We start from the raw sequence: 16740 nt of genomic DNA on the forward strand, positions 1-16740 counted from the left end.
CTCACTTATAATAAAGATATATCACCTTAAAGATTGAACGAAATCTCGCATTTGCTTATTTCAGCATTTTGTTTCTTCTCGGCTCGGCCCGTTCCTGCCACTGCCTTCTTATTAATACTTTTTTCTCGATCCATTTCCCTTTGTGTTTTTCCTTTGCCCTCTCTAATGCGATTTTACATAAAAAAACTGTAGTACTTTCGTCAGGGACGAATGAAATCTGGGGCTCAGTGCGTGATTGGATCCCCGAGTAATCAGTGGCTTGTAATTTCATTCGGCATGAGATAAGTTGAAAAAATGTATTTACAATTTCGAATAAATAACTCCGACATCAATTCAAAGTGATTATACCTTGAATTAGGAAGTAAAAATCGATCGAATTCAAGCACCCATGAAATACTATCCTTCGGGCATGATCCACCTTAAACGCGAGAAATATAATGAAAGAGAAAATGGAGAAAATGCGAATTTGAGGAGGAAACTTGTTGAAATTTGTGTCGAGCCTCAAATCCTCGCTTCTTTTCGTCGATGATGCTGACGAAATCGAAACGCAAAAATGGTGTCAGCGAAGCGTAATACGATAAGGGGCTCTTCATAAAAGGATTTGCATGAGCGTAACAGCGTTCGCTCTTCCTCGTATAAAAGCGAAGTAACTCAATGGAAATATTTCAGTCGGTGCTCGGCACTAATACGAACAGTTATTTTCGACTTAATCTAGGAAAAAAATATTCCAGTACGCGACGTTCGTACACGGAGAGACTTTTATAGCAAAAATTACTGTTTTTATAGTAACGTCGGACCACATCGACGTTATAATAATAATCGCCACAGAGTGTGTCAAATAATGCAAAAGTTTGGGGAACCATTACCACAGTTCATAGTAAATAACGCGCTGTACTGTATCAAAAATTAACACCGAGCGAATTTTCATCAAAAACATAGTAAATAATGAAATGATTTGATGAAAATTTAGGAGATAACGTAGACGTCGTTTCTCTGCACTATACGAAAAATTGCATAGTTTCGTATTTTCCCTTTTACCGCACTGAATTTAGCTCAATAACATAGCAAAATTCGTGCCCCCACCAATTATACGAGGCGTTGCTCTCCGTATAAACATGAAAATTAACCAGTGGCACATGGTAAAATTTCAAGCAATATGTCCAGTCCGATTCACCAATTTTTAACATTTCGCCAAAGACACGAGTGACGTTCGGATATCAATGGATCGTTCGATGTAAGAATGTCGCAGACTTAAATTTTGCCTGTCGTACATAGTAAAATTCGAGAGAACTGCCTTTCGGCATAAAAATGAATATGCACTTTGGTGAAATGTAATAGAATGGCGATATAGAAGAGCGCTGCTACGAAACATAGAAAATTTTTCTAGCAAATTCATCGTAAATATTCGTATAAAAGTCTCTCCGTGTAAAGTTATAATTGACCATTGAACGAGGCTTCGGATCGAGAAAGAAGGTTTGTGAAATATTATTGTCTTGGGTGTTCCAGGATGGAAAGCTCGGAGATTGGTGAGTCGAGGGAGATGTGGGAGACGGTTTGGCACACTTTCGCCAACCTCTCGCTCACTTACGATCTCGTATCGTCCCAAAACGTCACCAAGGAAAGCAGCGAAGGGTCAAATTTTCTTTTCGAGAATCCAGCCAAATTGGGAGTTCTCACAGGATTACTGATAGCTTGCCTGGCCGATTTTCGCATCGCGACTTCCAAGGTTAGGATCCGAAAATCGAGCAAAAACAAAGTTTTGAAAAAAGGCCCCCGAACGTGGTCGCTCGAAGGAAAATTCTCGATTCAGTTTCAGCTGGACGTGAGCCCGGACTCGAAATGGAAAAGCACACTGACGACGCTCCTTCACCTCGCAATTTTTCTCCTACTCCTTCCCATAATAACTCCGATACTCAGCATTTTTTTCGTCTACCGAAAAGTCGTTGAATCGCTTCTGCGAAGATGCTTAAAATCCGGATTCGCTGGGCTCCTGGAGGGGACCGATTGCGTCTGGGCACTGGAGGAATCCACTGCCCTGTCGGTGATCAACGTACTCGGTGTTTTCGAGAGAAACGACTCGACGACGGAGGAAGATTTTTTAAGGGGGCTTCGAAAGACTTTGGCGGAGCGTTTGCGGTCGTCAAACTTCGAAAAACTCCACTGGCTGCGGGCTCAAAAGTACGGTTACTATTATTGGGAGAAGGGAGAAAAGGCGAGGATCGAGGAGCTCGTGAGGTGGATGGACGGGGCTGGAGAACACGAAGACTGCGACGGCTCGTGCACCAGGTTGGATTCTCCGTACTTCGAAAAGCTTTTGGCAGAATCGACGAACAAGCAGCTCCCTCGAGGGCACAAAGCTTGTTGGGAAATTCTCGTGGGTAGAAATTGTGCGAAAGGATCGTTGAGGGAAGGCCTGGAAGAGGGTAAAAGTCTTCGCTCCGAAGGGACGATTCCAGTCTTGTTCAGGATCCACCATTGCGTGGGGGACGGTGTCGCGCTCTTGAGACTTTTGCTCGAATCCATAGCTGATGGGAGGGATGGAAAGATCGATGGAAAAGGGCTCTCGGAGGAGGGCGAAAAGAAAATGAGCATTCCTCGTCTCCGCGAGAACTCCACGGTCTTGGGAATCGTGACGAGGGAGCAGGAGATTCTGTACAATGGAAAGCATTTGTTGGCAGCCTCGATGCCGTTCACGACCAAAGTTCCGTTTCGTAAGATCGCCGTAAGCCTGGCCAAGTACGTTAACGCTGGATCGAAAATTCTGAACGATCGCATCGTCGAAGACCCGCTCGTGGAGATCAGAAATATTCTGCAGTATTGCTGGGCTATTTTTCAAAATGAATCCTTCGAGAGGGCCAAAAAAACCGTGGAGAACGCTTCCAGGATTCTTTACACCATTATTTCCGGGCCTAATTGCTTGCTCCAACAAGCTTTACGGAGTCTCGACAAAAGTGTGCTCCACGGAGCCGATCTCAGGGGGGAAAAATTGCTCTCCCTGTGGATGGAAAATCACGAGGATCGTCCTCACGGTCCAAATCTCATGACGAAAATTCGGGACATCAAAGAGGCGACTGGCTGCAGGTTTGGTGACGTCGTTCTCGCTGCTTTGTCCCACAATCTTCATCGGTACTTTACCAAGGTATCGTGAGTTTCATCAACATCTGGCACATGCCATTTTTTTACGATGATTTCATCAATGGAGAGTAAACAATATTTGCACGTGTTCATGACAATTTTCCCTTCGTTATTTGACATTTGTACATTTTTAAGTTCAACGAACAGTGATGCTCGACAGTTTATTTTCTCGAATGTACTCAATGCTTGACTGTAAAAAAATTTGACGCTTAACCCTTAGTGTGCATCTGGGGTCAGGTTGACCCCAAGATTTTTTTCTCACATGAACAGCATTTACAGATGAGCATCTCATAAGTAAAACCCTCTTAAGAAATCGTTGTCCCCTCTCTAAAAGTAGGGAGCATAGCCAACTTCATACTCCAAAATAAATACACTTTTTGGAACGGTTGCAAAGTCGACTATTTTTCCCTTAAAACATGGACCCTTGTCTGTAAAACTCTGTAAAGATTTTTTTCAAAACTCAAAATTTAATTCTTTACGAGAGATTTAACCGAAAAAGTGCTTTTTACGCGCCCTATCAACTTTGAGCACGTTTTTGAATAATGAAAAAAGATTTTTTTGAAAATCCGACTTTGCAGCCTTAAAGTTGGATCAATTCACTGCAAAAAGTGACTAAACCTTTTATTCCGAAAAGCGCATAGTTACCGAGGCATTCGGTGTCAAAAATGACCTGGGCTCAAAGTGACCCCGCATGTGCACGAAATGTCTCGCTGTGAAGGCGTGCACACTAAGGGTTAATTATGACCTGTACCTTTCAAAAGTTGGGCCAGTTTACAGTTTGGCAATGTTGCATACACTTTAAGGAGGGTGGATCGCGAAATCAAAATAATCAGAATTTTATAAAATTTGGTGATAACATTCGCTGTCATCAAGTATACAAATACAATTTTTTTCAAATTTTTTTACCACGTGGTTATCGAATAATGGAGCGTTAAATCGAAGTTCTTATGCATACGGGGTGTATAACTTTATATCTGTAAGCTCTATGCTTATACGCGTGAACTTTAGTGTTCAATTTCTCGAGAGCTATGTGGTAGAAAAATCTAAAAAAAATTATATTGTCTTATATATTTTTAAAGAATACATTTACCAAATTTTATTAAATTTTTATCAATTTGAAATTCTTCATATTTTTAACATGATTTTGCATGGCAACATTGTATCGTCGCGATCCACCCTCCTTAAAGAAGAGTTGGGAATAAAAAGACGAAAAACTGGTAAAAGCTCAGTCGAAAACAATGACTGTGACGATCCTAGTCTCAAAAAACTGCACGGGAAACAGATTATTATTAATATAATCTCAGCAAATCTCCTGATAAATCTGAAAAAAATTGTCATTATTCAGTAAGCCTTGCTCATGTTGCTCAAAAAATTTCATATTTTTAGCATCATTTTTAACGGAGACACTGAATGTGTCCTGACTTCCATAAGGTTACATGTTATTTGGTCCAAATTGTTATTGATTTTTCTCAGCAACGACGCCCCTAAACTGTCTGAGAATTTGAATGATTTTTTTTTGCACTTTACAAGATGCAATCGGTTTAAAAGCGATGACATCATTTTCTTCCTAATGTCTCAACTTCCTTAATACTTGAAGGCGCTTGAAGACTTAATACTTGGGTCAATGAGGTGGAATTTTCGCTGTATTGATTGATTATAAAGTAAAAAAAATCAGGCGTTTTGAACGAAACGTTGTAAAACTACGAATCCACTGTCCCCTTATTTATTTTTTTCATTAATTCAATTTATTTACTCAATAATTCATTAATTAATCCATTAATAATTAATAATTAATAAAATTGATTAATAATTAATTAATTAATTGAATTTAATTAAATTACGTACTGAGCATTAAAATTTCAAGAGCTCAGAATGTTGCTTCTAAAATAAACTGATTGCTCCACATTTCTGTTCCCCAAAGATGAACGAACCGCCTCCAAAAGCGCTGACGGTTGTGATACCAGCGCGAATGACAGTGCCCAGCAAAAGGCTGAGTCTCCAGAACGATTTTTCGGTTGGACTCTTGACGCTGTGTTGTGACGAAATAAACGGGGAATCAGGGAGCCGGAACGAAACGAGGGAGGAAGCTCTGTTCGAGCGGCTCATCGACGTATCAAGGTCGTCGGAGAAATTGAGGAAAGACTCGGATTACGCGATCAATTTTTGGGTGATGAGGTGGCTGGCGGCGTTGCTTCCGGAGCGTTTGCTCAGGCCGGTTCTCGAGAGCCACAGCACTTTGGTATTCAGCAATTTGCCCGGACCACAAGAAGTCTCGATAGTCGGTCACAGATTAAAAAACGTTGCTTTTTGGATCCCCCATCGAGGGAGAACCGGACTGGGATGCTCTTTTTTAACGTACGGAGGAAAAGCTCACTTTTCAATTTCCGCTGACACCGCGCTCGTACCAAGTCAGGCCCTCCTCGATGAGATCGTTCGAAACACGGTTACGGACATCGAAAAACTCCACGATTCCATCTCGCTCTCCTGCTTGGCCATTCGTATTTGAACCACGCCGTCGATAAGCACCCACTGAAACTGGTACGCTTCGCCATTTCTGCACAATTTTTCCTCCGTCCAAAAAACTCTGTTTCTCCAACCGGTTCAATTCCCAATTCAGCGTTATTATTTCAACTTTTATTCCCTCCTGTGCAGGACCTCGGAGTGCTCTCACCGTCCTCCAATACGAAGACTTTCCATCCAGCCACAAGTTCCGTCATCTTCCATCGCAATTTCGATAAAATAAGAGCGTCAAATATTATCGCACTAAGTAAATACGAAACGTGACAATACCTCGTTACTTTGTACCGTTATTCGCAAGCAATACAAAATACACAAACTATTTATTTTTACGAAGGAAAAACCTCCTTATTTTGCTCCATTTACAGCTTCCTTTTTCTCAGGAATTCCACTCATCGAATCGTCTTACGAATTTTTTTCGAGGCAAATGTTATTTAAAATATTGATTCAGCACACGACGATGACGACTGAAGAAAAATCGGTATCAGCACGATTGTATTTTCGAGAGCAAAAGCTCGTACATTCCGGGACAAAAATTTAGCATCGAAATACCAAAAGAACGAGTAAAACCATCGACTTTGATGTTTGGAGTTGATAATCTTGGATTTGGATATTCAAAGATCCGGAAACAACGAAATTCGTTCTCAACGATCGTTTCGAAGGAAAATGAACGGCCAGAATACGATGTCGAAGAGAGTATCGAAAAAGGAGAACGTCATTCGTGATCCGCTTCTCATTCTTGCACGCTGTTTCGCAGCGCTGTTTGATTTAGCTACAATGCCAGCGGGATTGGGCACAGTCGCGGAGCGTCTCTCCCTCCTTTTGAGTCTCTTCAAAGTTTCCGTCTCGTAGCTACTGTAATCCGTTGTTGACTGGATGTCAGATTCTCCGGTTGTTTCGTTGAGATGCCCACGAAATTTGGACGCTCCGGAAAGTCTTCGCATGCTGTTGAGTTTGAATGAACATTTTTTATCGACATTGTTTTTTGAGATTAATGGCTTGTAAATATCGAAGGGGATTTGAAATACTTTGAAAGTCCATTTCGACCGGAAGCGGTGTATCTTCCAACATCCGGAGAGCTCCTCGAGTCCGTCCAAATTTCCGGGATCGCACGATTTTTCGGAAGCTCCGAGACCTCCTCGTTGCAGGAGCGGCAAGTGCAACTCAACTTTTTCGAAGCTCGCAGGATCGATGAACCCGAGGGGTTCCCCGTGCGCCTTATCCTGCCGGGAGAATTGTCCGTTGAACTCGTAAATTCGTGATCGGGATCGAGCTCCGCGTCGGCCTCGATGCCCGAACATTTTTCTTCGGAAAAAATACTCCTGCCGGGAATGAAATTGCTTGTTACGTATTTCAATGGTTCTGGCTGGCACTGAGAAAGGATAATTCTCACTTCGAGTCCGAAACGACGAGCGTTATTTTCTCATCCGATAATTGGCGACGTTCTAGTTTCTTTTCTGGCTCGTGCTTCGTCTCCACCGGCTTTCGTACTTGCTGAGGCTCAGGGGGTCTGAAGCAAAATTCAATGACGCTGAAGTTTGCAACTTTGGAGTCCAACGAAATGATCTAAAAAAAGCCTCCAATAATTCCAGTTATTCTCCAATTTCGTTCCCTGCCGAATTTGCTATTCGCAGCTTTTCAAGCCTCATCAATGATTCGTGAAATAAATAAATGATTAATGACAAATGTTTTTTTCACTCATTTCGGGGGACTCCAACGTTGCAAACTTCAGCGTTATAAATCTAAGTTATTTGCTAGCTCGTTTGATCGACAAACTTGGATATTGTGACACTAAATTTCTTGTCGATGACACGCGACTAAAACGCTTTTATTCTAAGATTTCTTTCTACTTTTATTATTTAAGGTTCTTTCGAACATTTCTCGGCAGTTTTAGACTAAAAAATTTCAAGAGGAGAAAAATGGATGAAAATCGCCACGAGTTTTTCTGTGGATCGAGAAACATTTTTTGACTTGAAGAGTTTCTGCGAGAATTTTCGTTCGTCGAATTTCGAGAATCGATATCTTCGTCCACGAGGAAACTGTGATTGGAATTTCCAAGTGGGAGTTTCAATAAATGATGAAAGATGTGCTCAAATTTTGAGGAAAACTAACACCGCAGATTTCGATTTTGTCGTACAGATTTTCGAGGCCGACAATTTTTTCGTTCTATTTTTTAGGGGTAGTCTCGAGAATCCGACGAATCTGGCTCTGGGTATTCTGCTGGTTTTCAAAGTTTTCACGGTCGAAGATTTTTCGAATTTTTTGACAGAGACGGGTTCGCTCTTGGGACAAACGGCTGGAGCGCTGGTCTCGACGATTTTTTCGATTTTCGGGGGAACGAGCTTTTCAGAGGTTTTTTTTCCCGGCTCGAGATTCCTCGGAGTTTTTTTTTCCTTGGGAACGTCGTCCCGGCAGTCTGCCTTGGAGCAAGTGCTGTTTTCTTTTTTGAAAAACGTCGTGAGATCCGGTTGCCCGAGATCCACGTCGTAGTGACAAGAATTTTTTTCATCCTTGTTCTTCGAACGATCGCTATCGAATTTGGCACTTTTGCCAGAGTTTCTCGGTGTTCTGGCGGACGAGTTCGACAGCCTCGTGCTCATCTTGTTGTCCTCATCACGGCGATTTTCTTGCACACGATATTTCTCTATTTTACCACCGAGCGTTGACTTGCTATCCCGTGTTTTGAACTTTCTCCAAAAACTCAGTATCGATCTCGAAGTTTTTCGATAATTTTTCGCAACAACGACGCGATCCTCTCGGGGATCGTGTCTCGCCGAGAGTCTCGCTTCAGTCCGGCATCTCCGATCGACTTTGCGTTTGCGCGTGAACGGCAACGTGGCCGTGACACGATTTTTTTTATTCGTCGCGAGTTCGTAGTACTGCACGCGAGCAATTGTGACGCTTTTTTTTTTTATCTTTCACAACGAGAATGAGATAGCGCAACTTTTATACCGTTCAACAGGGGATTAAAAATACTACGATACCAGACATTTTTCTTTTTGCATCGACGATACGTTCACGCGATTGGAATTTTTAAACATTCTTTTTATTTTCTCAACTCTTTTGTTTCGATTTCGAAGATGTTTCCGCTCGAATCTTTTATTCGCTAAGTTTATTCCTTAATTTTTTTTCGTTTTTTCAAATAATCGCTCATTTCGACGAGAAGAGTAGTAAAGTCCACTCGAATGGTTTCTTTTTCACAAACGGAATGCAACTCGTCCGAGGAATGAGCTTCTATCTTCGACATTGTTGATTTCTTTATCTCATCGTGAAAGTGGCCTGCGAAGTAACAATCGTAATACGAAACGCGATATCTTTTCGTAGGCTAAAAACATCAGAGCCGCTGTCAGAACAGTCTGAAGAAGTTTCGCCTCCATCCCTTTGTATAAACCGGCTGGTCCTTGCTTCCTGTCAACAGAAACAATGTTTTTTAGATTTCAACTTGGCGATGCTGCAGTGATATTTGTTATTTATTTGCTTAGTCGGAAGATAAAAAAATTTGAGGAAGCACTTTCCAAGGAACGTGTTGTGAATAGAAATCAAAGAATAAAAAGAATTTGCGAAGAGTTTTCTGTTTCGTTGAAAAATGTAGAAAATTCTTACTTCAATATGTACATCAGGATCTGTATTGTCCCTGCGTTCGGAGGAAGATTGGGATGTTTGTGTCCATGCTGTAAACAGTTTGGGAAAAAAGTATTCAGTGGTTGCGTTCGTTGAAAAATGTTAAAGTTCTACCGATCCGATTCTGATTTTCCTTCAATTACTAAACCATATTCTCATGGGAATTAATCAAAAATTCATAAGCTTCTTTAAAATTGATAAAGATCAAAAAATTCTGCAATTATGAATGGATTTTGTAATACCTCTGACCATAATCTCTCAAGTATACAACGATGAACATAAATTCGTGCAGAAAATCTTTCCATTCGATCTTTTTGACATTTGACATTTATTAACAAAAGCATTAAAAATCCAGAATAAATTTGGCAACGTGAACGAATATTTTCACCGTGGTGTTGACGTGAACTCCAAAATAAGTCTTCGAGTGTCAAAAATATAGGATAGTTTTCAAATTCAAAGTGTAATCGAAATGGTCGTTTTTTAATTAGGTATTCAAGAGCTATGAACAGTGTAAACGTTGGAAATTTAGGTGTTTTTTGTTCATTTTATGAATAAAAATTGGTTGGATGAATTTACATAAAGCCTTGTTCACATCTTTTGCATACTCAGAAGTACTGGAAATTTTTTTTTGTCATGGTATTTTTCTGTACAGTCGTGTGTTGGAAATGGCACCCCTTGAATCGGCGTTGACACCGATTCTCAAAAATGGAACATCTCAGGACAAAAAACCGAAAATATTCTTAAAATATATGCCATTGGCTATTGCACGGCGTAGGAAATTCTCAAAATATTGTTTAAAAAAAAAATGGCGACCAATTGAAGAAAAAAATCACAATTTTTGTGGATTTCTCAGTAAAAAATTGATTATAAAAAAAAGTCAAGAAATATGCTAAAAACATACGTTTCTCATACAAAATGTAGTTTCAATCAAGTCACTGGGATAAAAACTCTTTCCATTTTGCTGTCAACGTCGATTTTTCCTTTTTCCTAATTTTCCAGTAATTCTGAGTATATAAAAAATGTGTACAAGGTTTTATGTGGATGCGTCAAAACTATTTTTGATTTATAAAATAAACAAAGAACACCCAAAGTTCAAACGTTTACACCGTTCATTAAGGAGGGTGGATCGCGACGATACAATGTTGCCATGCTAAACCATGTTGAAAATATGAAGAATTTCAAAATGATAAGAATTTAACAAAATTTAGTAAACGTATTATTTAAAAATATATAGGACAATATAAATTTTTTTAGATTTTTCTACCACATAGCTCTCGAGTAATTGAACACTAAAGTTCACATGTATAAGCATAAAGTTTACAGATATAAAGTTATACATCCCGTATGCATAAGAACTTCGATTTAACGCTCCATTATTCGATAACCACGTGGTAAAAAAATTTGAAAAAAATTGTATTTGTATACTTGATGCCAGCGAATGTTATCACCAAATTTTATAAAATTCTGATTATTTTTATTTCGTGATCCACCCTCCTTAATTGCTTCCACATCGTCAAAGTTCAATAGATTCAGAAATAAAATGAAAAAGTGGTTACCCTCAGTTTCGTCTGAATCAGTTGCAAAGGATACGTGATTGTTGTGGCTATAGTTTTGGCAATGGCACCAATAGCGAAAAACAACCAAGCAGGTGGTTGGGCTCCTGACGACGAATTAGTGAGCCTCCTTTTCAGAGCCTCGTACGTCATGAATTGAATGGCCGGGTTGGCCACGAGCATTAAGCTTGGAAGTGTGCCAGCCCACAAATTTTTCAAGCCCTCGTATTTCCATATGTGAAGCAGTCCATCTGGGAAACGAATTTCGTAAACTCAAAATTAATGACGAATATTCGGCTGAGAATTGAGAGATTTCAAATTATTCCAAAATTCTTTAGAGTTCACGACAGAAAGAAATGTTGCAGAACACTCTGGTCACAGATCAATAGCACTTGAGAAAACAACTTTAGTGCCTTTCCACTCGAACGTGCTCGTGCAGAGTCCACTGAAGATGAACTCACAATGAAGATTTCGAGAATCATTTTTTTATCCTACCAGCCAATGCGTCAATCGAATCACGATTTCTTAATTAAACGTTATTTCAGTCGCGCCGACTACTTTTTTCACCAGCCAATATTGATCGTCCGTGGCTTACATCATTAACGAATATCAACATTTCCATTGAGATTTTCAAAGAGAATTTCGTTGTTCATCGTATTATTACAGATTCAGGAAAACTCCACTGCTCGCTTCACGCTTGGAAAACGATCATCGACGAAAACGCACGTTTAAAGTCTGAATTTTTTAATTTTAATTTCTCCGTTTTTCGGGTTATTATTTTTCCCAATTTTTGTCTGAATTTTGAAGAAATATAATTGCTGGAAACTGCCTACCAACGAGGTTATCGTACTCGTTGTTGTTTCTCTCAGCAGCTCCACCGATGCCTTTCATTTTCAGCCTCGTATTGACCACCCAAAGAGGAGTCGTACTGAGGACATTAATAATACCTGAAAAATCAAAAAACGAAACAAACGTGAAAGAACAGTTTTACAACCACTCGTGAAAAAAGCCACTCTCGATTTATTCAAATTTCACGACGTTCGGGCTCCTCCTTAATTGAAATTACCGGCTATTGACGCCACTAACAAATCGTTTCCGGCCGTCTGTTTTCTCGAACTCCTCAACAGTTTGAGACCGTGAAATGTATAGAAGTACACGAAATTGCTGGCACAGAGACTCTGCAATACAGGAACCATGCCTCTGTACAAAGTGTATCTGAAAAAAATCAATAAATGCACTGTTAATTGTTGAGACCGTTCAATTTCTCGAAACGAGATATTAAATTTCGAAAAACTCATTTTTAATAGCGATTCTAGTGCATCGGATTTTTAAAATAAAAAAATGAAGCTCTGCTCGAAACTGACATAAAATAAAATGTTTTTAGACCAATGCAATTTTTTGTCATTCAATATCGAGCTATAAAAGTGATTTTTTCTCAAACGGGATCACCCGGACAAATAAGTTTATTGATATTTTTATCAAAGAGCAGACTTACGAGCCTTCCTTGGAAATGAGTTCCTGAATGGTCGTCAAAGTGTTTTTCGATTGACGACCGTCTTCCACTGCAAATATTAATATCGAAGATAAACATTCGGAAAACGTGACTTGCATTCGCAGTGACATAATCCACGGTTTCTTATGTTTACGATGTGACGACACGATTTAATTTTGCTTCAACTTTATTTGCCTTTTTTTCCTAGAAATTCTAAAGAATACAGCACGTTAACGTGAATTTCGAGAGCACTTGTACAAAACATTCGATGCGAATGAAAAAAATGGTGAATTGGACCCTCGGCACTTGGATTATTTGCGCAACATTTGTTTAAACCATACACGAGCTCGTAACTTTGACGTAATTGTTACGAAAATTATCAGAGTTGTGTTTACTGGGTTCTTAGTAAAATAATCAGCTCATGAATACACATATGCACGTTTAATATTCGGTAAATAACATGCGAGTCGAATACGTCGAGACGCGCGTTCGAAATATTTTTTCACTCAGAATAAAAAGACTGAAGAAAATAGCATTATTTCCGTTCCGTCGTTTGAAAACGTACGAACTTTCTGTCCGAATGACACAATTGAAGAATCTTAAAAAAAAATGTTGACGGAATCAGCCGTTACATCGCGGTTTTGAATAAAAAATGAAGGTGTCAAAAAATGAGCACAAAAGGGACTGTTCCGAGTTCATGTTTCACTCGTTCGGTAAAGAAATGCGTGGACTGCGATTAGTACGTACACCTTTGAGCCCGCAGTAGCGGAGAGAATTTGTAGAATAGCGTGAATAAAATAGGAACTCACACTGCAATCGGCTCCGGACAGTGTCAAGAGGAAAGAAGGTTGCCATAGCGACGACGCTGCCCTGCAATCGTCAAAGCCTCAACCTCAAATAAATTTCATCTCTATTTTTGCAGTTACAATGGAGAAAATGGATGGCCGAGACTCGAATTACGGTTACGAAAATGTAAAAACTTACCGCAGCACCGGATATCGCGTGCACGAGGGTCTCATAAGTCAGTATGTGCCCTCGGTTGTGACCCCCGGTCATGATGTATTGATCATCAACGAATTAGGATTAAACGGGTTTTTTCTTTCTTACTCGCACACACTCGTTGACGTCAGATATCTAAACGTTGAAAAACGCTGTAACTCTGTTATTCAATCGCATATTTAAATAGATCGATTATTATATCGACGCACGCCCGAGTTCGAGGTTTATTTTTATTGTCAATATATTACAAATTTCATCCCGTCAATCGGTACAATATCTTTACAGTAGGATTGAGGAAACTAAACGTGTGAAAGTTTTGTATACGAAAATGAAAGCGACGAGGAGCGCGCGTGTGACTGCCCCGACAGTCGCGTTAGACACTGAAAGTCTCAATACGAAGTATAATAAGCCGTCAGGCAAGCGAGCTCGCGCTAAACTCACTGTTGCGATTGCATAAGCACGGACTATAGCTAACCGCACGGCTTATTTACAACACAACGAAGTAACCACCACGTGGGTCTACAATTCCCGTGCTGGCCTCGTCGCGGCAATTCTGCTTCGGTCGAACGCAGGAGTAGGGAAATATGAGTCGATTCGCTTCGCTCTTTTTTTCCCATACTTTCCTCTCGATTATGACTGACTTAATGTGTGACTTCGAACACGAGCTTCCGATCGCATTTTATCAGTTCTGCCGTGACCGGTTCGTAATTCGCAAAGCTATATATTTTTCAATAATGTGGAAATGTGTCGATACTGTTGATGAATGCTTGGAAAATCAAATTTTCGATTCTTGTTTGCGCGATCATGCGGGAGCAAAGTTAGAGTAATATGACTGAAAATGGACAAAGTCTGATGGCGTAATAAATGGCAGTTATTTCGAGGTCAAGATCTTTGAAATTCGGTGACAGCTAAAAGTTCTTATTTTTTGTTTCACAGTGAAAAATTGAGTATAAGAGAAGTACAAAAAAAAGAAAATAGTAAAAGATGAAATGTTTCTACTGTACGATTTTTTGTTGTTTGCTTTCTGTGCCGAAACTGAGATTTAACCTCAAAAGACAACAAAACAGAATGGAGGCATCGGAGTCTTGGAGACTTCGATGAAAAAAGATTATTTTCTGGGTGATTGGACGACAGAATTTGGAGAGGTCAGTTTTCCTCCTTTCGGTATAAATCGCAGCTGACTTCAATGATATGAACGAATAGGTTCGTTCGCTAACCCCGAAATAACGTCGACGAGCAACAGAACGAAAATAAATACAATTCACTGTAATATTCGATGTACAAACGTAATTGAGTCGTGATAAAATTCCAGGTGTTTGTGAACGATTTGTGTATAAGAAAAACTTCAACGAACCTTCGTTTGAGTCGCGTAAGAAGCGAAATAGAAGAAAAATTGTCATTAAATCCAGCGTAACAATAATATTTGTAAAAAACCGTGACGAGCGCCGAGCGCGGTTGATTCTTGAATTTATTCTTTAAGGAGAAAATAAAATAATGAATGCACTTAAAATAGGCTCTCGTTAAAAGACTCCAGCGACTGAATGACGAAGAGAGCTTGAATTTATTTTTGGTTTGGTGAATGAACGAATACGTAGTCGATGAGGAGGGCACGAGTGGAGAAACATGGCGTCGTGAAAGGGGAGTCGTCGCATTCGGCACCGCACACACCACACACACAAACACAGTTTCCAACTTCCAACGCCTGCGCGACGCGTTTTCGCTCCCCTGTATATTGACTGCCGCATCCACAAAAGCTGCCTCGCTGTATTTCCTCGAGCGAATCGAGAAAACTTCTACCCCATAAGTCTTTTGTATGCGATATGTGTCAGCATTGAATAAAACATTTGGCGCATGCTCCTGCGACACGAGCGATAATTACGCATGCTTCAAAGGAAGAGCCACAAGCCACACACGTTATTTATTCGAAAGAAAAATAAACCGGAGAATTAAAAAACGAGAAAACGAATGAAAAGAAAAGAACCACAAATCTGTACACCGATACATCATTTTTAACGACTTTTTTTCTTAAGCAGATACGCCAGAGCACTATTTTCATATTGCGGAGCTGCACACGGAGTGCGAGAGATGAGGTTTCAACGAAAAAGCCAAATGTCAGCCATTATTAATAATTACAAGAGCGATCATTATGGAGAAAAATGATTTAAAACACAATTATATATGCATACATCAAAGCTCACAAGCAAATTAACAGAGTTTTTCATTTATCAAATCAATATCATCTTCATCGATTTTGAAATAAATCACAGAATTCCACCAGCTGGTTTATCCACGTCACTTTGAATCGGTGAGCATTGTATTTCTTCAAACTCTCATGTACCGTTGGTATAATATAATACATCAAAATAAAAATACAAATGCCGTTAATCAAGGTCTCCTTTCATTTCCACGCTATAAATGTTTCTATATTCGGTAATTATCAGTACTTACTAATATTCCGGAGTCTAAATTTCTTTTGATAGATACATCTCTGAGGATTTATTCGAAGACCGTGTAAATAATTACTAATCGATATCATTATGAATATAAATAACAATGGATTCGTCGTAGAGAACGCTCACGAAGTAACTTCAATCACCGGGATGCGCTTGTTTCATTTTCAATGAGGTTGTTTTGCTATAATCGCCGAACAAGCGCAACCGAATTATTGTTATATTTTGTTCGTTTTATTTATCTTGTTGTCGTTCAATTCTCAACTCGATTGGAATGAGAATAGGATGGAAAAAATGTTGTAGAATTTTCTTTCTTTTTCCAACGAATATTTCGCAGTTTTCAGTTTATCGTTCGTCGTCAAGCTGCGGTCCCGTGTAAAAAAAAACAACCCGGGGACTCGCACGACACGTAAATTATTTTCTATTTCAATGTACACTGTTTGTATCCTCGACACGATTTCTTGCAATGAACTGCTCTTCGATAAACACTTTACTCAACGAATAGATGGCGAATTTAATTGATATTTCTTTCTAAATTATTTCATAAATCTATGAACTTGTAAACACTTCGTTTTTTTCCTACGCGCTAAATGTTGACATTTTGCGTGAAAAAATACCGTCTTTGAGAGCCATTCGCGACATACGAGGTCAGCTCATAACTCGGACAGTATTTTCTCCTCGTTCTTGGCGCTTCGCTTGCCCAATTTTTCCTTCATCCATACAGAATGGGATCGAGTTTTCGGTTTTTTGTCGCCTCCACTCGGCCGCGGCTCGACTGCACTTCTCTGTTTCGCTCTCGACAGAGAATAACTACTCCCGCCCCCCCCCCCCCCCCCCTCTCGCTTCATAACTCGTTATCAATAAAACTATTTATAATTGATTTAATCGTTATGTTCATCGAAAACAACGCGATTTCTCTAACAATATATTCACACACATTTAACTTGAATCACCTTCGTTCTAAAATCTATGT

General features: G+C 39.7%; 2 protein-coding genes across 6 annotated transcripts; one reads left to right on the forward strand and one right to left on the reverse strand.

Moving 5' to 3' along the window:
• Positions 1–616: 616 nt before the first annotated feature.
• LOC122419186 (uncharacterized) lies at positions 617–5984 on the forward strand. 3 transcript variants are annotated; one of them, XM_043433506.1, is made up of 5 exons: positions 617–730; positions 1507–1726; positions 1811–3139; positions 5057–5673; positions 5788–5984. In XM_043433506.1, the coding sequence occupies exons 2-4, from the start codon at positions 1508–1510 to the stop codon at positions 5639–5641; spliced, it is 2133 nt and encodes a 710-aa protein (XP_043289441.1). In that variant the 5' UTR covers positions 617–730; position 1507; the 3' UTR covers positions 5642–5673; positions 5788–5984. The 3 variants fall into 3 exon arrangements, with proteins under 3 accessions (XP_043289441.1, XP_043289442.1, XP_043289440.1); XM_043433507.1 differs by lacking the exon at positions 617–730 and adding an exon at positions 940–1139; XM_043433505.1 differs by lacking the exon at positions 617–730 and adding an exon at positions 1206–1234.
• Positions 5985–8676: 2692 nt separating this feature from the next.
• On the reverse strand, positions 8677–16582 carry PMP34 (Peroxisomal Membrane Protein 34). Of its 3 annotated transcripts, XM_043433509.1 has the most exons (9): positions 14672–16582; positions 13303–13452; positions 13128–13188; positions 12322–12388; positions 11893–12041; positions 11660–11773; positions 10830–11077; positions 9256–9323; positions 8677–9060 (listed from the first exon to the last, which is right to left on the reverse strand). In XM_043433509.1, the coding sequence occupies exons 2-9, from the start codon at positions 13372–13374 to the stop codon at positions 8916–8918; spliced, it is 924 nt and encodes a 307-aa protein (XP_043289444.1). In that variant the 5' UTR covers positions 13375–13452; positions 14672–16582; the 3' UTR covers positions 8677–8915. The 3 variants fall into 3 exon arrangements, with proteins under 3 accessions (XP_043289444.1, XP_043289443.1, XP_043289445.1); XM_043433508.1 differs by lacking the exon at positions 14672–16582 and having other exon boundaries at positions 13303–14656; XM_043433510.1 differs by lacking the exon at positions 14672–16582 and having other exon boundaries at positions 13128–13204; positions 13303–14656.
• Between the last annotated feature and the right edge of the window lie 158 nt (positions 16583–16740).

The sequence above is a fragment of the Venturia canescens genome, chromosome 1, assembly GCF_019457755.1.
Source record: "Venturia canescens isolate UGA chromosome 1, ASM1945775v1, whole genome shotgun sequence".
Taxonomy (NCBI): domain Eukaryota; kingdom Metazoa; phylum Arthropoda; class Insecta; order Hymenoptera; family Ichneumonidae; genus Venturia; species Venturia canescens.

Bases quoted from the DNA above. Each gene is read 5' to 3' on its own strand.
- PMP34 (XM_043433509.1), bottom strand. From the start codon at position 13,374: ATGACCGGGGGTCACAACCGAGGGCACATACTGACTTATGAGACCCTC. The intron at 13,189-13,302 runs GTAAGTTTTTAC...TGACGATTGCAG, and splicing joins ACGCGATATCCGGTGCTGCG to GGCAGCGTCGTCGCTATGGC. The intron at 11,078-11,659 runs GTAGGCAGTTTC...TTCGTTTCCCAG, and splicing joins CGAGTACGATAACCTCGTTG to ATGGACTGCTTCACATATGG.
- LOC122419186 (XM_043433505.1), top strand. The intron at 1,727-1,810 runs GTTAGGATCCGA...TTCTCGATTCAG, and splicing joins TTCGCATCGCGACTTCCAAG to TTTCAGCTGGACGTGAGCCC. The intron at 3,140-5,056 runs GTATCGTGAGTT...TGTTCCCCAAAG, and splicing joins TTCATCGGTACTTTACCAAG to ATGAACGAACCGCCTCCAAA.